Source organism: Lycium ferocissimum, unplaced genomic scaffold (genome assembly GCF_029784015.1).
Source record: "Lycium ferocissimum isolate CSIRO_LF1 unplaced genomic scaffold, AGI_CSIRO_Lferr_CH_V1 ctg6450, whole genome shotgun sequence".
Taxonomy (NCBI): domain Eukaryota; kingdom Viridiplantae; phylum Streptophyta; class Magnoliopsida; order Solanales; family Solanaceae; genus Lycium; species Lycium ferocissimum.
The window spans coordinates 1-20,530 of NW_026726366.1; the positions used below are offsets into that span (position 1 = coordinate 1).

At 41.3% G+C, this 20,530-nt stretch overlaps 1 protein-coding gene across 1 annotated transcript; it reads left to right on the plus strand.

The window, feature by feature from the left end:
• Window positions 1-554: 554 nt before the first annotated feature.
• On the plus strand, window positions 555-14,790 carry LOC132045322 (uncharacterized). Its single transcript, XM_059435875.1, has 3 exons — window positions 555-695; window positions 1,184-1,403; window positions 14,513-14,790. Exons 1-3 carry the CDS (start codon window positions 555-557, stop codon window positions 14,788-14,790), a joined length of 639 nt encoding a protein of 212 aa, XP_059291858.1.
• The last annotated feature ends 5,740 nt before the right edge of the window (window positions 14,791-20,530 follow it).

The following is a 20,530-nucleotide window of genomic DNA, read 5'->3' on the forward strand; positions in this document are numbered from 1 at the left end:
GCAATAAGAGAGAGCCCAAAAGATTTCCCCCTTCCCCAACCCCTTTGATGTCCGGTATTCCCAAAGGTGATCGAATAAGAAGAACGGAGGGGTCTGATGCTTTTAGAAGGGGGATGCTACGCGGTCATTGAAGAAGATCAAGAGGCTGCGACATCGGAATCGAAGGCCGAGGAGAGCACACGAGCAGGCCCCGGACGTCCACTCCCCTCTTGGTTCCTCGGTAGAGAGATGGATTTTCTTAAAATCTTTTTTCTAAGAACTGTGACATCGGCCGAGGCCCAAATGATCACCTTTTTTTTTCTTCCTAAATTTCTTCGTAATGTGCAAAAATGGAAATGGTCTGATGTCGTTCCGAGCCAAGACCATAGTTGTAAATATCTGCTTTTGAATGAACGAAAGCCTCGATTTTCACAAACAGCTATCTTTATCGGATAATGATAATAATAACAATAATAAAAGTTTTCTAACTAAACGCGCATAATAGGTAATAATAAACCTAACCTTACTCTGCCTCGCTTTTCAGTAGTAACTGTAATAAAATAACCGAAAACATCATGACGTGTCATGAAACGAACAAGGAAAATGGGTCGCAGGAATATGAGGAATACGATGAATCAACAATGATGCTAGAGGGACTGGTGGAAGAATTGGGAGAGCAAATAGAAAAGAGAAAACCAAATATGGATGAGACTGAGGTAATCAACCTCGATAACAAGGAGGACGCCAAGGAAACGCGAATCGCGTTGCCCATTTGGAGATTTCACAAAAAGAAGAGCTCGTAGCTCTGCTAAAGGAATATGTGGACGTCTTCGCTTGGTCGTACATAGATATGCCGAGTTTGAGCACCGAAATCATGGCCCACATATTACCTATCAAGGAGGTCTTCTCGCCAGTTAAGTAAAAGACTCGGACATTTAAGCCTGACTTGAGCATTAGGATGAAGGATGAGGTGGAAAACCAGATTGAGTCCGGGATAGTGGAAGCAACATCCTACCCGACTCTGGTGGCCAACATAGTGCCGGTTCCCAAGAAAGACGGGAAGATCCGAATATGTGTAGACTACCGAGAGCTCAATTGGGCCAGTCCAAAAGGCAAATTCCCACTTCCAAACATCCACATCTTGATAGACAACTGCCAAGCATGAGCTGCAGTCGTTTGTGGATTGTTTACCGGATATCATCAGATACACATGAGTGAAGAAGATGCTAAAAAAACAGCTTTCATCACCCCTTGGGGAGTCTACCACTTCAGAGTGATGCCATTCAGTCACAAAAATGCTGGCGCCACGTATATGAGAGCCATGACTACCCTGTTCCATGATATGATTCATCGGGAAATCAAAGTTTATGTGGACGATGTCATCATAAAATCAAGGGAAAGTGCAGAGCATACTGCAAACTTACGTAAGTTCTTCGATAGACTTCGCAAGTTCAATTTAAAACGGAATCCTGCAAAGTGCTCATTTGGAGCGCCCACGGGAAATTGCTAGGATTCATAGTTAGCCGTAGGGGCATCAAGTTGGACCCTACCAAGATTAAAGCAATTCAAGAGCTACCGCCCCCAAGACCAAGAAAGAGGTGTTACACCTCGAAAAATTTCATGTTGTTGCACAGTGAATAGACTAACGAAAGGCACAAAGTATACGATGTTTCTATAGGTAAGAAGTAGTATTTAATGGTTCTAATTGAGATTTCAAAGACATTCGAGGTAAGAGAAGAATGTGTGCCAAGGAAGGTGAGGTATACGTTGTGTATCAGAAAGGATTTACAAAGTACCAAGTTAATGATGGCTTAATGATGTCTTAGAAGAAGAGTTATAACATTTCTTAGATTGCTAATGAAGTGTTAAACAAGTATTAAGAAGTTTCCATAAGGATTGGAGATCAAACAAGTCGACGAGACTAATTTCTGGAAGACTGTGGATTGTACGGTCCACTATACGGACCGTATAAAAGATACTAGTCGTATATTAGACCGTACAAGCTGCCCAGAATTAGAGCCTTCACTGGACCAAAGATACGGTCACACATACGACCCATATAAATTATACAGACCGTATGTGTGTCTGTATAACCGAGTCGAGACGGATCTTTAAGTTAATATAAGGGACCCCAACCTCATTTATTTCATTTCATTTTTCACTCCACACCTCAAGAATTCTCTAGAACCCTCTCCACACTTTTCTTACAAGAATTCAAGAGAAACTAATGATCAACTTAATTAAACCAAGAGAATCCAGTGCAAGAAACTCACTAGGTTTCATCAAAGACAAGAAATCTCGTTGGAAGTGGGACTAGGTGTTACACCTCCGAAATTTTTTTGTTGATGCACAGTGAATAGGATAGTGAAGAGCACGAAGTATATGATGTTTCAATAAGTGAGAAATAGCATTTGATGATTCTAAATAAGATTTTAAAGACATTCGATGTTGGACGAGAAAGTTGCCAAGAGAAGGCAATGTATACGATAAGTATCGGAAGGATTTACAAGTAGCTAGTTAATGATGGCTTAATGATGTTATGGGGAAGAGTTATAACACCCTTTAGATTGTTAATGAAGTGATAAACAAGTGCTAAGAAGGTTCCATAAGGATTGGAGATCAAACGAGGCGACGGGAACGACTTCGGTGAAACTGTGAGTTTCATGACCATGTTCCACGGACCATGGAATGTTCCACGGACCGTGGAAGGGTTTGTGGAACTGCCAGCAGAGTTGGTGGCTGGCTGGTCATAAACCACGACCAGAACCACGGACAGCATTATGTTCCACGGACCGTGGAACTCCCGACGGGTTGAAATGTTCCAAGTTTATAAATGTGATTCTAACTTCATTATTTCATCCCAACGCCTCCCCACTTCTCTCTAAAGCCTCTAGAGCATTACATACATTTCATGAACAAGAATCCAAGGGAAATCAAAGGTTCTTATCATCAAAACAAGTGAATCAAAAGTAAGAAACCCATTAAAGTTCTTCAAAAACAAGGAATTCAAGCGAAGGAAAAACTAGGGTTTTGCTCAAGTGAGGTATTTGCACCCAAGGTTAAATCCTACACCTTATAAGGTAAGTTTTATGAAATCTCCATGTTATTTAAGGTATTTGAAAGTTGAAACACATGGATTGCAAAAAGAATATAGAAATGGGTCATGAATGTGGGAATAGTTGTCACTTATGAATAGATGTTTGGAATGAGTTATGATTCTTGTTACGTTATGAATATAATCATGTTATAAATGATGTTGAGAACATGGTATAGACCTTGAATATGAATGAACGAAATTATATGATATGACCATGAATATGGATGAATTGGAGTGAATGGTGAAGTAAGAGTAATGTAGTTGACTAAAGGCTATTGTGATGATATCGTGAATGTTATTATTGATGTTTGGGAGTTGATATATGATATGGAGGAAGTTGTCCAAATAAAGGAGATGCTGTCTGATTTTCTCTAGAATTAGTCATGAATGCTAAGTTATCGATTTTCTAATATGAGTATGCACTTCAATGAAGGTAGAACGTGAGCCTTGAAGAAGAACGTACAAGTGATAGAATAGTTGCACGGAAAAGGTATGTAAGGCTAACCCTTCATAAGGCATGGTTCTTTGGCCAAATGTTTATCCTTCTACGAGTCTATGATATTCTCCAATGATCCGATCTCAAAGCTACTAAGCTTATGACGCTCAAATGATACGATTGTACCAAGTTTCTTATACGGCGAGTAATCCTCTAAGGATAGAATGTAATGAATGACGATAGTAAAAAAGCTAAAGATAAATATGAGCCTATATGTATGTGTGCCCATGAGTGGCTAATGTGAACCCCGAGCTTATGTGGCCGGGTAGAATATAGTGAATATGTATACGTATATATCTATATATGACGATGCGCGTGCACCATTGCAGTTGGGTACGGATAACACTGAGCCTTGGTAGGGCCAGGTATGTGAAACACCGAACCTTCGTGGTCTGGTATGCTATATAAATACTATGTATATGACATCAATATGAGTACGAATATGCTATGTATATGACATCAATATGAGTACGAATATGTTAAGTATATGTAAAGGCTATGTATATGCAATGTATATGATATGAACATGAGTATGAAAGGAAATATGAATATGAATACGAAAAAGGACACGAAAGGTAAATGAGTACGGATATGGATGTATGTACGCGAATACGCGATAGAAGTGAAATGTCCCTATGGAAAGCAAGTAAGTGCTATGATGATGATGCTATTATCTCCCGTCCTATGTTATTTCATAAGTTGTCTATTATGCTTTCATATTGATATTGATCATCCTTTACATACTCAGTACATTCTTCGTACTGACGTCCTTTTGCTTGTGGACGCTGCGTCATGCCCGCAGATGGCCAGGGAGAAAGACTTGATCCATAGCTATATTCCTCAGAGATTACATAGTGGAGCTCCATTTCATTCGGAGCTGTAGCCTTTGGTATAGATTCTTTTGTGTACATATTTATGGGCATGGCGGGGTCTTGTCCTGCCCATATGTTACGATATGACGTGTTCTTCTTAGAGGCTCGTAGACAGGTGTATATGGTTAGATATGTTTGGCCTTGTCGGCCCATATTTTAGGATATTATTTTGATAGCCTTGTCGGCTTGTGTCATTTATATGGGCATAGATGTTAATGATGATATAGATGTGTTGTTGCCCAATAAGGCTAGAATGATGATGAATGAAAACCATGATTTAGTATGTGGCTCACCTAGATATGATGTGAAAGTATGTTAAGGGGTGCCCGGGTGGGATAACGCAAGGTGCTCGTCACGGCCTCCGATTGGGTCGTGACAAAAGTGGTATCGGGCGGTTCGGTCCTAGGGTGTGTCTCGAGCCGTGTCTAGTAGAGTTTTGGTTATGGGTGTGTTGCACGCCACACTTATAAATAAGAAGCTGCGGGCATTTTAGGAATGAAGGACCTTCTTTCTTCATAAGAATCATGCGATAGAGCTATGATGTAAGAACTTCTTTTTAACCATGTGTTGTGTATTTCGAAATGCTGTAAAGAGAAAGGCTACGACGCCCCAAAAGGGCAAGACGGTGGCGAGAAAAGTGGGGTGAAAGAGCACCGCCACCGGTAGTAGAGGAAAGTGAGTCCCCGAGTGCGGCTCGATCTCAATCCTCTCGATCGGTGCCTATATTAGAGGAGCGTGAGGGAGCCTCGGCCCGGCTACGCGCCACGGTTCCTCCTTTGGGTGCTTCGGGCTAAGATGTGAAGGGCCATGTAATCGCGACTCAATTGGTTGCGCCGGACTCGGAGGCAAAGCACAAAGAGGTGATAGGGCATTAGTGCAAGAGCCCGTGACTTCATTAGTTTGAACCCTCCGGAATTATTTGGATCAAAGCTGGATGAGGACCCTCAGAATTTCATCGATGGTATGTTGAGGACGCATCGGTTGATACATGCTTCGGACATCGAATCGGTGGAGCTAGCGTCCTATAGATTGACGGATGTTGCAATTCATTGGTATACGGTTTGGATGGCTTCACGGGGAGCTAATGCACCTCCTTCGGTATGGCAAGAATTTGTAGATGCATTTCTCCGACATTATTTGCCTCCGGAAGTTCGGCGAGCTAGAGTCGATAAGTTCCTAACTTTGAGACAAGGGAGCATGAGTGCTCTAGAGTATAGCCTCCGCTTCAATTCCTTGGCTAGGTATGCTTCGGCCATGGTAGCGGATATGGGTGACGAGTGCTTGAAACGGCTTGTGAAAGGCCTAGGGCCACATTTGATGGATAGATGCTTGAGTGCGTCCCTTCAGGACAATATGGATATTGCACGCATCCAAGCCCATGCTCAAAATTTAGAAGAGAGCCTACAACAATAAAGAAGTGAACGTGAGCATGACGGAGGGGCAACAAGGGCTAGATCTTCGGGTCCGATGAGTGAGCATAGAGGCGGGCACAGGCAGCAGTCTTCTAGACATTCGAGCTATTCTATGACTAGTGCGCCTTCACGGTACTCAGGCCAGAGATTTGATAGATCTACTCATCCCGGACCGAGTCAGAGTTTTTTGGGATCTCAGTTTAGAGGTGATTCGGGTCAGGCGAGGCTACCCGTACCATGATGTTCCCAGTGTGGGAAATTACATTGGGTACGTGCGGTTGGGTTCGGAAGGGTTGCTATTCATGTGGTCGACGGAGCCATATTATGCGTGATTGCCCCTCGGTTGGTGGAGGTAGGCCCGACCTTCGGGGTCGATGGCGGATCTTCGGCATCTATCGCCACATGGGGCCGAGGTTCACATCGACAATAGGCCATGGTAGAGGTAGGGAGGGTCCCCGAGTTCTAGCGGTCCTCGGCACCGTGTTATGCTTTGGTGGACGCCAAGATCTTGGTCTTCTCTAATGTTCCTCGCGGGTATATTATCGGTATTTTCTCATGATGTATATACTTTGATAGATCCTGGATCCACGTTGTCATATGTTACTCCATATATTGCGGGTCGGTTTAAAGTCAAACCGGAGTAGATTAAACCTTTTGAGGTGTCCTTTTTGTTGGTGAATCGGTAATAGCTAGCGAGAGTATATAGAAATTGTGTAATTGTGATTTGTGATCGCCGTACTATAATTGACTTGTACGAGTTAAGAATGGTGGATTTTGATGTCATTATGGGCATGGATTGGTTGGCTTCTTGCTACGCCAATGTCGATTGTAGAATGAAAATGGTTCGCTTCCAATTTCCGGAGGAACCAGTTTTAGAATGGAAAGGAAATACGGCGTCACCAAAGGGTAGGTTTATTTCCTATCTAAAGATAAGAAAAATGATTACAAAAGGTTGCATTTATCATTTAGTGCGAGTTCAAGATGTAGAAGGCCGAACCGCCGACTCTTGATCAGTTCCCGTAGTGAATGAATTTTCGGATGTATTCCGGAAGAGCTTCCCAGCCTTCCTCCCGAGCGGGAGATTGATTTTGCTATTGATGTGTTGCGAAACTAAGCCTATATCTATTCCTCCTTATAGAATGGCTCCGCAAGTGAAAGAGTTGAAGGAGCAATTGAAAGACTTGCTTGAGAAAGGCTTTATTAGGCCTAGTTCATCCCCGTAGGGAGCACCCGTATTGTTTGTTCGAAAGAAAGATGGCTCTTTGAGAATGTGCATTGACTACCGACAATTGAATAAGCTGACGATTAAGAATAAGTATCCTCTTCCGAGGATTGATGATTTATTTGATCAATTACAAGGAGCCAAATGGTTTTCCAAGATAGATTTGAGATCTGGGTATCATCAGGTGAGAGTTAGGGAGAAAGATATCCCTGAAGAAGCCGACCTTGAACAAGATATGGCCATTTTGAGTTCGGGTAATGTCATTTGCTAACTAATGCACCGGCGGTGTTTATGAATTTAATGAACGATGTGTTCGAGGCCCTTTCTAGATTTATTTGTGATTGTATTCATTGATGATATCTTGGTGTATTCTAGGTCCGAAGACGAGTAACATGCGGACCATTTGCGTACGTTCGCCTTAGAGTTTTCGGGCTCGAGAGTTGTTTGCAAAATTCTCCAAGTGTGAGTTCTTATTGAACTCGGTAACATTTCTCGGGGCACATTATTTGGTAGCCGATGGTATTTGGGTGACAAAAATGACCAAAGATTGAGGCCGTGAAGACCTGGCCAAGGAGCCCGCGACTCCTACGGAGGTTCGTAGCTTTACCGGGCTTAGCGGTTATTACAGGAGATTTGTCGAAGGTTCTCTCTATATCCGCACCACTCAACAAGGTGACCCGAGAAATCGGCTAAGTTTCGGTAGACGGATGCTTGTGAACGTAGTTTCCAAGGGCTAAAAGATAGATTGACTTCTGCACCAGTCCTAACACTTCCAGAGGGATTGGAAGGCTACGTTGTTTATTGCGATGCCTCAGGCGTTGGGCTAGGCTGTGTATTGATGCAACATGGCAAGGTGATTGCGTATGCTTCAAGAAAATTGCGAAAACATGAAAAGAATTATCCAAGCTATGATCTTGAATTGGCTACAGTGATTCATGCACTAAAGATATGGATACATTACTTATATGGTGTCCATGTATATATTTACACAGATCATAAAAGCATTCAGTATATTTTCAAGCAGAAAGAGTTGAATTTGTGGCAACGACGATGGTTGGAATTGCTAAAAGATTATGATGTTAACATTCTATATCACCCCGGAAAGGCAAATGTTGTGGCGTGCAGCTCTTGCATGAGATCTATGGGAAGTTTATGTGATGTACAACTAGAGAAAAGAGAAATGGCTCGTGAGCTCCCGGTTAGTAAGCCTAGGAGTTCGAGTAGTGGACTCGGTAGCGGTGAACTACCATTCAGATTCGAGCGGTTTCGTCGCTAGTAGTAGAAGTGAAAAGAGCGACAATACGAAGATCCCGCTAGTGCGATGCAGAGACACACTCCCTAAAGAAGGAGTCCTCATTTGAGATTACGGAGACGGAGTTCTCCGATGTCGAGGCGGTGTGTGTTCCTAATGTGGCACGTCTACGCCACCAAATATTGAGAGAAGCTCATTGTTCCTGTTATTCTATCCACTCCGGAGCAACGAAAATGTATAATGATCTTAAATTCATGTATTGGTGGAATAGGATGAAGAAAGATGTAGCAGAATTTGTAGCTTAATGTCCCAATTGTCAACAAGTGAAAATCGAGCACCAAAAGCCGGGGCGGATTGTTGCAAGCTATAGAAATCGCAACTTGGAAGTGGGAAGTAATGATTCTATATGGGTGATTGTGGATAGACTCACTAAGTCAGCTCATTTCTTACCAGTCAGAACAATGTATATAGCAGAAGATTATGCAAAGCTCTATGTTAAAGGAATAGTGCGACTTCATGGTTTTCCGGATCTATTATCTCCGATGAAATTTTCAGGTTTTACGGCTAATTCGGAAGTCCTTCGGGAACGGTTTAGGGACTCGTGAGCCTTAGCACGGCATTTCATCCACAGACGGATGGCCAAGCTGAACGTACTATTTAGACTCTTGAGGATATGTTACGGGCATGTATGTTAGATTTTGGAGGTAATTGGGATGATCATTTGCCACTCATTGAATTTGCTTACAATAATAGTTATCATTCTAGCATTCAAATGGCACCGTAGAAGGCTTTATATGGGCGAAAGTGTAGATCTCCAATTGGGTGGTTTGAAATAGGAGAGCCTAAATTGATAGGGCCAGACTTGGTCCAGCAAGCCATAGAGAAAGTTAAGCACATACAAGAGCAGTTGTTAGCAGCTCAAAGTCGTCAAAAGTCCTATGCGGATAATCATCGAAGGGACTTAGAGTTCCAAGTTAAAGATTGGGTATTCTTGAAAGTGTCGCCGATGAAGGGCGTTATGAGATTTGGCAAAAAGGGAAAGTTAAGTCCCCGGTACATTGGGCCTTGAAGTTGTGCGCAAAGTAGGCAAAGTGGCTTACGAATTAGATCTACCTCGATTTGGAGTCGGGCGATCCGATTTTCTATGTCTCGATGCTTTGTAAATATGTTGGAGATCCTACTAGAATCGTCCCAGTAAATGATGTTCAAGTGACAGAAAAGTTAGCTTATGATGAAAAACCCATTGCCATACTAGATAGGCAAGTACGAAGGCTTAGAAACAAAGAAGTGACCTCAGTTAAGATTCTGTGGAGAAATAATAATCGAGAAGAAATGACATGGGAAGCGGAAGAAATCATGAGATCCAAATTTCCGCACTTATTTCAGCCCCCGAAAGAGGGCCAAGATGAAACGTCAAGATCATAAGGCATGTATGTTTTCCTTTTATGCATTTTGGTCGTGTGTGGCCAAATTATATTGCTATTATGTTGTGACCCTATGAGGCATTGATATTATGGGTTGTTGTGACAGGATGGTAGTGCCATATTATAGGGGAAACTCTGGCGAAATTTTTGGAGAATTCCCGAGTGCTTAACATTCGAGGAGGAATGTTCTTAAGGGGGGAAGAATGTTACACCTCAAAAAATTTTCCGTTGATGCACAGTGAATAGGATAGTGAAGAGCACAAAGTATATGATGCTTCAATAAGTGAGAAATAGCATTTGATGATTCTAAATAAGATTTTAAAGACATTCGATGTTGGACGAGAAAGTTGCCAAGAGAAGGCAATGTGTGCGATAAGTATCGGAAGGATTTACAAGTAGCTAGTTAATGATGGCTTAATGATGTTATGGGGAAGAGTTATAACGCCCCTTAGATTGTTAATGAAGTGATAAACAAGTGCTAAGAAGGTTCCATAAGGATTGGAGATCAAACGAGGCGACGGGAACGACTTCAGTGAAACTGTGAGTTTCACGACCATGTTCCACGGACCATGGAATGTTCCACGGACCGTGGAAGGGTTCGTGGAACTACCAGCAGAGTTGGTGGCTGGCTGGTCGTGAACCACGACCAGAACCACGGACAGCACTATGTTCCACGGACCGTGGAACAGTCCGTGGAACTCCCAACAGGCTGAAATGTTCCAAGTTTATAAATGTGATTCTAACCTCATTATTTCATCCCAACACCTCCCCACTTCTCTCTAAAGTCTCTAGAGCATTACATACATTTCATGAACAAGAATCCAAGGGAAATCAAAGGTTCTTATCATCAAAACAAGTGAATCAAAAGTAAGAAACCCATTAAAGTTCTTCAAAAACAAGGAATTCAAGCGAAGGAAAAACTAGGGTTTTGCTCAAGTGAGGTATTTGCACCCAAGGTTCAATCCTACACCTTCTAAGGTAAGTTTTATGACATCTCCGTGTTATTTAAGGTATTTGAAAGTTGAAACACATGGATTGCAAAAGAATATAGAAATGAGTCATGAATGTGGGAATAGTGTCACTTATGAATAGATGTTTAGAATGAGTTATGATTCTTGTTACGTTATGAATATAATCATGTTATAAATGATGTTGAGAACATAGGATAGACCTTGAATATGAATGAACGAAATTATGTGATATGACCATGAATATGGATGAATTGGAGTGAATGGTGAAGTAAGAGTAATGTAGTTGACTAAAGGCTATTGTGATGATGTCGTGAATGTTATTATTGATGTATGGGAGTTGATATATGATATGGAGGAAGTTGTGCAAATAAAGGATATTTTGTCCGATTTTCTCTAGAATTAGTCATGAATGCTAAGTTATCGATTTTCTAATATGAGTATGCACTTCAATGAAGGTAGAGCGTGAGCCTTGAAGAAGAACGTACAAGTGATAGAATAGTTGCACGGAAAAGGTATGTAAGGCTAACGCTTCTTTCATAAGGCATGGTTCTTTGGCCAAATGTTTATCCTTCTACGAGTCTATGATATTCTCCAACGATCCGATCTCTAGAAGCTACTAAGCTTATGACGCTCAAATGATACGATTATACCAAGTTTCTTATACGGCGAGTAATCCTCTAAGGATAGAATGTAATCAATGACGATAGTAAAAAGGCTAAAGATAAATATGAGCTTATATGTATGTGTGCCATGAGTGGCTAATGTGAACCCCGAGCTTATGTGGCCGGGTCGAATATAGTGAATATGTATACGTATATATCTATATATGACGATGCGCGCGCACCATTGCAGTTGGGTACGGATAACACTGAGCCTTGGTAGGGCCAGGTATGATACTGAGCCTTGGTAGGGCTAGGTATGTGAAACACCGAACCTTCGTGGTCGGGTATGCTATATAAAAGCTATGTATATGGCATCAATATGAGTACGAATATGCTATGTGTATGACATCAATATGAGTACGAATATGTTAAGTATATGTAAAGGCTATGTATATGCAATGTATATGATATGAACATGAGTATGAAAGGAAATATGAATACGAATACGAAAAAGGACACGAAAGGTAAATGAGTACGGATATGGATGTATGTACGCGAATACGCGATAGAAATGGAATGTCCCTATGGAAAGCAAGTAAGTGCTATGATGATGATGCTATTATCTCCCGTCCTATGTTATTTCATATGTTTTCTATTATGCTTTCATATGGATATTGATCATGCTTTACATACTCAGTACATTCTTCGTACTGATGTCCTTTTGTTTGTGGATCTTTGCATCATGCCCGCAGGTGGCGTGGGAGACAGACTTGATCCATAGCTATATTCCTCAGAGATTACATAGTGGAGCTCCATTTCATTCAGAGCTGCAACTTTTGGTATAGATTCTTTTGTGTACATATTTATGGGCACGGCGGGGTCCTGTCCCGCCCATATGTTATGATATGACGTGTTCTTCTTAGAGGCTCGTAGACAGGTGTATATGGTTAGATATGTTTGGCCTTGTCGGCCCATATTTTGGGATATTATTTTGATAGCCTTGTCGGCTTGTGTACATTTATATGGGCATAGAGGTTAATGATGATATATATGTGTTGTTGCCTAATGAGGCAAGAATGATGATGAATGATAAGCATGATTTAGTATGTGGCTCACCTAGATATGATGTGAAAGTATGTTAAGGGGTGCCCGAGTGGGATAGCACCGGGTGCTCGTCGCGGCGCTCCGATTGGGTCGTGACACTAGGGTTTTGCTCAAGTGAAGTGTTTCCACCCAAAGCTCATTCCCACACTATCAAAGGTAAGTTTTATGATCATTTCATGTTGTTTAGGGTATTGTGGGGTTGCAAGACTTGGATCATGAAAGGAGGTGGAAGATGGGTCATGAATATGAGAGTAGTGGCATTGTTGAGTAGTAGCTTAGAATGAATCATGATTCTTGACATGTTGTGATTATAAATAATGTTATAAATGACATTAAGAACATGGGATAAGCATTATATAGGAATGAATGTAATAGTGTACTATGACCATGGTTATGGATGATTTGAAGTGAAATTGGGAAATTTGGATAATGTAGGTGAATGAAGATTGTTGCTTATGAAATTATGAATGTTATTAGTGACGTTTGTGAGTTGATATATGATATGGAGAAAGTTGTATAAACAAAGGAGATGCTGCCTAATTTTCTCTAGCTGTTGTCAAGTATGCTTAAGCTATCGATTATCTAATGTTTGTATGAACTCTTTTGAAGGTAGAAATGTGAATATTGGAGGAGAACGTTCAAGTGATAGAGTAGCTAAACGAAAAGGTATGTAAGGCTAGTCCCTTCTTTCTCAGGCATGACTCCTATGGCATGAATCCTTCTATCTTTCCATGACTTTCCTACATATCGGAAATGATGAGTCTATGATTATAAAGAGCTTCACATAAGATAAAGAAAAGATATATGTTACGAGTATGATAATGATGATGATGAGTTTAAGTCTAAAGAATTCTAAAGCCCATGATATGATGCTTCTACAAAGCTAATGACCCTAACTACGATCCCTTGATGTTGATTCATTGTGTTAGACCCACCTTATAATTTTAGCTCCTTTAAGGTGAGGCATGATGATTATGATCACTCCATAATGTAACCGGGGGTTCTCAACCTTACGTCACCCCAATATAGTTATAGTTTATCTTGAGTCCAAATGCATGTTTTATGACAAATGTATGATGATGATAAGTTATGATGAGTATATGATGATACGATCCTACCGAGCCTAGAGGGCCGGGCATGACACCGCTAAGGCGGGCTGCTTATGATTCCACCGAGCCTATAGGGTCGGGCATGACACAGCTAAGGTGGGCTTCTTATGATTCCACCGAGCCTATAGGGCCGGGCATGACACCGCTACGGTAGGCTGCTTACGATTACTCCGAGCCTAAAGGGCCGGGCATGACACCACTAGTGGGCGGCGTATAATGGTTACCCAGATGTGGGTTAATGACGATGGTACATGTGCTATGTAGATATATGTGATATGTAAACAACGTATTTTACTCTTAAAGGTTAAGCAGGTTATATCTTCATTTCATGTTTCATGATTTCCTTATTATGTCGATCTTCTTCATGCCTTACTTGCTCAGTAAAATGTTCGTACTGACATCTTTTCTTTGGACACTGTGTTCATGCCCACAGGTAGACATGGAGCTGACCCAGATTCATAGGAGCTGATCAATGATTTAAGAGAGCACTCCATTGTTCCGGAGGTGCTATTTGATTTATTATTTTGTGTACATATGTCTTGGGCACGACGGGGTCCTATCCCGTCCTTATGTCTAGTACTCTAGTAGAGGCTCGTAGATACGTATGTGTGGGTAGTATGGTCTCATGATTTTCGTCAATGCATAAGTATACATATATTATTTTTCGTCAATGTATATAAAGGTAGATATATTTTAATATGATTTCTCCCGTGTCTATGTTAAAGAATAATAAATGAATGCGGGATAAGTATGATGGATAGAAGGATGAGTGGTTCTCGGTAGTTCATACGGTGTGTCTATCGAGCCGTGTCTAGTGTGAGCCGTGTCTTATTTATGGTGTGTTGCCGCACATTCATAAATAAGAGGCTACAGGGCATTTAGGAAAAATGACCATTCTTCTTCTTGTTAGATCGTGCAATAGAGCCATGTTATAAGATTTACTCCTCCCTAATGGTGTGATTATGATTTCAGAATTACTGGTAAAGAGAAAAGCTACCGCCGCCCAGAAGGGCAAGGCTATGACAAAAAGGCAGATAGAAAGGGAGCCGCCAACTAATGTAGAAGGAGTTGAATCATATAATAAGGCTCCATCTAATACCTCTTCCACTCCGCCTGTTCTAGAAGAACAAGAGGGGGCTTCAGCTCCAGCCCCTATGTCTACCGTTTCTCCACCGGCTGCTTGGGGTCAACAAAAGACCGAAGCTATTCATTTATTGAAACAGTTAGTTGCCGACCAGGCACAGCGATAGAGTTCGAGTCCAACTGACAGGGCAGTTAGTACTAGAGCCCGTAATTTAATGAGTTTAAATCCTCCGGAGATTTTCGGGTCAAAGACGGATGAAGACCCGCAAGAATTTATTAATGAAATGTTGAGGACACAAAATTATCCATGCCTTCGAGACTGAATCTGTGGATTTGGCATCTTATAGACTCCAGGATGTGACGGTTCTTTGGTATAATAATTGGATATCTTCAAGAAAAGAGAATGCACCTCCTCCAGTTTGGCAAGAATTTATAGATGCCTTCATCCGCTAATATTTGCCACCCGAGGTCCATCGAGCTAGAGTGAGTAGTTTCTTAATTTTAAAATAAGAAAGTATGAGTGCCCGGGAGTATAGCCTTCACTTTAATTCATTGGCCAGATATGCTCCGACTATGGTGGCCGATATGAGAGATCGAGTGCATAGATTTGTGAGTGGTTTAGGGCCATATTTGTTTAAAGATTGCTTGACTGCTTCATTGCAAGAGGGGATGGATATTTCCCGTATTCAGGCCCATAACCAGAACTTAGAAGAGCAGCAACATCCGCAAAGGGCTGAGCGCGATATTGATAAAGGGCAGAGTAAGAGGGCCAGATCTATGGGTGCCGGTAGCGACTATAGAGAGAGATCGAGGCAGTCTTATTCTAGATATTCAGGGCAATCGGTGACTAATGCACCTCCCAGGTTTGCAGGCAGGAGATTTGATCGCTCCATTCATTCAGGACAGGGTCAGAGTTCGAGGGTCTCACGTTCCCAGTTTGGGGGTGATTATAGCCAGAGGAGACCACCGATCCCACGATGTAGTCAGTGCAGAAAGTTACATTCGGGGCAGTGTCGCCAAGGTTTAGATGCTTGTTACATTTGTGGACAGACTGGGCACGTGATGCGTGATTGTCCCTCGAGGCACGGTAGAGGTGAGGTTCAGCCCACAGGCTCAACGGCTGGTTCTTCTTCTGTACGCCCGATAGGGAAGACTCCTGAGATTCCAGCAGGGCAAGGTAGAGGCAGAGGGGGAGCATCAATTTCAGGTGGTATTCATCCTCGTATTTATGCCCTAGCCGGATGCCAAGATCTTGAGTCCTTCCCGATGTGGTTACAGGTATATTAACTATATTCTCTCATGATATTTATGCGTTGATTGATCCGGGTTACGTTATCTTATATCACTCCATATATTGCTGGTCGCATTGGGGTGAAACCCGAGCCAATTAAACCTTTTGAGGTATCTACTCCGGTTGGTGATCCCGTAGTAGCTAGACAAGTATACAAGAATTGTATAATTGTGGTATGTGATCGTCAGGCTAGAGTTAATCTAGTTGAGCTGGAAATGTTAGATTTTGTTGTGATTATGGGTATGGATTGGTTGGCCTCATGTTATGCCAATGTCGATTGCCGAATGAAAGTGGTTCGAATCCAATTTCTGGGAGAACCCGTGCTTGAATGGAAAGGTAATACAGCGTCTCTCAGAGGTAGGTTTATTTCCTACCTTAAGGTAAGGAAGATGATAACTAAAGGCAATATTTACCACCTAGTTTGAGTTCATGACACCGAAGCAAAGCCACCGACTTTCCAATCCGTTTCGATATTAAATGAATTTTCGGATGTATTTCCAGATGAACTTTCAAGACTTCCTAGGAAATAGAAATTGATTTTGCCATTGATGTGTTACCGGATACTAAACCAATCTCTATTCCTCCTTACCAAATGGCTCCTGCAGAATTAAAAGAGCTAAAGGAACAACTGAAATATTTACTTAAAAAAGGATTCATTAGGCCCAGTTCATCATTGTGGGGAGCACCCGTCTTGTTTGTGAGAAAGAAAGATGGTTCCCTACGGATGTGCATTGATTACAGGCAGCTGAATAAGGTGACGATCAAGAATAAATATCCTCTTCCAAGGATTGATGATTTGTTTGACCAACTACAGGGTGCCAAATGGTTTTCAAAAATTGATCTGAGATCGGGGTATCATCAGGTGAGAGTTAGAGAAGAAGATATTCCCAAGACAGCTTTCAGAACGAGATATAGCTACTATGAATTTCGGGTAATGTCATTTAGGTTGACTAATGCTCCGACAGTGTTTATGAATTTGATGAATAATGTATTCAGGCCTCTTTTAGATCTATTCGTGACAGTGTTCATTGATGATATTTTGGTATATACTCGGACAAAATCAGAGCATGCAGACTATTTACGTATTCTCCTTGGGGTTCTTCGAACTCGCGAATTGTATGCTAAGTTTTCAAAATGCGAGTTTTGGCTAAATTCGGTGACTTTTCTGGGCCATATTATTTCAGCTGATGGCATTCGGGTTGACACTTAGAAAATTGAAGTTGTGAAGAGTTGGCTGAGGCCTACGACGCCTACAGAAGTCTGTAGTTTTCTGAGGTTGGAGGTTACTACAGAAGGGTTGTGGAAGGATTTTCCTCCATTTCAGCACCATTGACAAAGCTAACCCAGAAGTCAGCTAAATGTCAGTGGAATGATGCTTGTGCGCGCAGTTTTCAGGAATTGAAAGATAGGTTAACTTCAGCTCCAGTCTTGACATTTCCAGAAGGGCCAGATGGTTATGTTGTATATTGTGATGCCTCCGGTGTTGGGTTAGGTTGTGTATTGATGCAGCACGGTAGGGTCAATGCCTATGCTTCAAGGCAGTTGCGGAAACATGAAAAGAACTACCCAACTCATGATATTGAATTGGCTGCGGTTATTCATGCACTAAAGATGTGGAGACATTATTTGTACGACGTACATATTGATATCTGTACAGATCACAAGAGTCTCCAATATATTTTCAAACAGAAGGAGTTAAATCTACAACAAAGGCGGTGGTTGGAATTGTAAAAAGACTATGACGTGAGTATTTTGTACCACCCCGGGAAAGTGAATGTAGTGGTTGATGCACTTAGCCGCAAATTGATGGGCAGCTTATATGAGGTTCCTCCGGAGAAGAAAGAATTAGCCCATGAGATACATCAGCTAGCCAGCCTCGGAGTCCGTCTAATTGATTCAGGTAGTGCAGAAATTGATATTAATAATCCAATTGTTTCATTCTTGGATATAGAGGTAAAAGAGCGTCAATATGAAGATCCTTAGTTGAGCCACTATAGAGATACATTTCATGAGAAAGAGAAGTCTCCATTTGAAATCTCTATAGATGGAGTTCTTAGATACCGAGACAGACTATGTGTTCCGAATGTTGCAGAACTACGTCGTCGAATTATGGAAGAAGCTCATTATTCTCGGTATTCTATTCACCCAGGAGCAACAAAAATGTATCATGATCTCAAGCTAATGTATTGGTGGGATGGAATGAAAAAGGACATAGCAGAATTTGTAGCTCAATGTCCAAACTGTCAACAAGTGAAAATCGAGCATCAAAAGCCAGGAGGATTATTGCAAGCAATGGAAATCCCTACTTGGAAGTGGGAAGTGATCAACATGGATTTTATTGTGGGGTTACCTCGTTCCCGAAGTAAGTATGACTCCATATGGGTGATCGTGGACAGACTTACGAAATCAGCTCATTTTCTTCCAGCCAAAACTACATACTCAGCAGAAGATTATGCAAGGTTACACCTTAAGGAGATTGTGTGACTTCATGGTGTCCCGATATCTATTATCACGGATCGAGGGCACGATTTACGAAAGTCTTTCCAAGTTCTGGAAATCTTTCAAAAGGGTTGGTGCTAGATTTTGGTGGTACAGCTTAGCACAACATTCCATCCGCAAATTGATGGGCAAGCCGAACGTACTATCTGAACCCTGGAAGATATGTTACGGGCATGTGTGCTAGATTTCGGTGGTAGCTGGGACGAACACTTACCCCTTATTGAGTTTGCATACAATAACAGTTATGTTATATCTCGTATTTTGTACATTGGGACATTCCGAGCTAACCATGAAAAGTTAAGGACAAGACTATTCCGGAATACGAGGTTGAGACTTTTGACATCTGATTTTGTTTTAAGGCATAAGTTGCTTATGATTTTATTGGTATGGAATATTAAGGAAAATATGGGGTTAAAGGTTAATTATGAAAAGTTAATAATTCATGAAACAAGGCCAACTTGGTCGTGTGGCTTGGGTGGTTCCCACCCATGGCTTGGCAAATTTTAATTCATCCAAGCCATGTGTGGGCCATGGTACACATGGATGAACCTTATATGTATACAATAGATGACCAAGCAAGACTTATTAGTCATCATTTCAACCTTAGAAGCTTGGAGAAAAATGAAGAGCAACATTCGGCCATGGTGGCCGAACATGGTGCTTCTAGAATTGATAAAGAAAAAATAATTTTCTTCTAGCTTTTTAACCAATTGGAAGGTCCTAATCAACATGGAGTAGTTGTTGGAGCAAGCAAACCATTCATTCTTGCAAGGCACAACCCTAGCCAAGTTGAAGAACTAAGTGGAAAAGGTAAGGTTCAATCTCCTTTTACATGTGTTGTGGATGATTAGTTCATGTTGTAGTGTGTAGAAATGGATGAATTTCATGAAATTTTGTATGTTGGAGTGTGGCCGTATAGGGGCTGTTTTGGTAGGATAAGATGAACAAATTTTACTTAGTATTTTGGTTGTTGATTGTTGTGGATTCTATGATGCAAATGAAGGTTTGATGGTTCAAATTGAAGTTGTAATCGTTGTGGGCTGTTTTAGAAGGTAATGTGATTTTAATGTAGTCTCTTGTATTGATGAAAATGGAGTTGTTAACGTGTGGATTGTTGATATATTTTATGAATTTGGAAGAAAGAAATGTGTTGTTGTTCCTATAGAAAATGGAAGGTTTCGGATGATGTTGTAAGTTGGTTGGGCCGTTTGGAATGTTGTGCGGATTGTTTGAAATGCTCTTGAATTTTGTTTGAATGATCTCGGGTTAGTACTTGAATGTGTGAGCATTGATGTTGGCTTGATTGTATGTGGTTGATTTGAATATAAATGGAATGTTGTCGAATAGTGTAGAAAAGAGTTATTAACCTTAGAATGCGTTTTGAATTAATTGTTTATGTTTTAGTAGGATTTTTGGTATTGTGTTTGATGATTTGGCCGAGTTGAATTCTCGGGGTTGTTGAATTTACAGGGGAAATGCTGCCCAAATTTCTGTAGATAAAGTGATAGCTTGGAATTGGATTCCTAAGTGCCTATGGCTAATGTTTGGTGCCTAATGACGTTATTGTAGATCTTGAGAAGCCGAGACTTAAGTTTGGAGTAGCTTAAGAAGCGGACAAGGTATTTAAAGCCTAACCTTTCTTTCTTTTGGCATGTCTTAGTTGTAAGTAGGCTATGATACGATCCTCGGGGTAACTCTATTCGTGCGATCCGAGCATGTCTACGATTCTTATTCACTTCTTGACTTTCGCATTCTTATTATAGTTGAGCTATGGTCTTTATGTCTGTTGTATGATTGGATTTCTATGTTGCAAAAAGAATTTTTATTCTTAAAGGATTCTATGTCTAATAATGGCCGTAACTTTCGTAGACGGAACCGGATCGCCTCGATATGCACGTAGAAGATTCTATAGCGTATAAAGGCTCTAACCTTCATTGGCGGACCCGGATTGGTTTGATACTTGTCCGTGGTCCCCGAGACTTTCTTTGGTATAGTTCTATCGACTTTTTGAAAGGACTTAATATGGCTATCATCCCGACCCCCGAGTGTTGAATACTTACTTATCAGTTGAGTTTGTAATGATGATTTTTATGCAGATGGTTACTCACGACTCTGCT

What these genes read in the sequence shown, in the direction of transcription:
- LOC132045322 (XM_059435875.1), top strand. Translation starts at nt 555, where the DNA reads ATGACGTGTCATGAAACGAACAAGGAAAATGGGTCGCAGGAATATGAG. An exon ending in CAAATATGGATGAGACTGAG is followed by an intron (nt 696 to 1,183) that starts GTAATCAACCTC and finishes GGATATCATCAG; the next exon opens with ATACACATGAGTGAAGAAGA. An exon ending in AGAGCATACTGCAAACTTAC is followed by an intron (nt 1,404 to 14,512) that starts GTAAGTTCTTCG and finishes TTATGATTTCAG; the next exon opens with AATTACTGGTAAAGAGAAAA.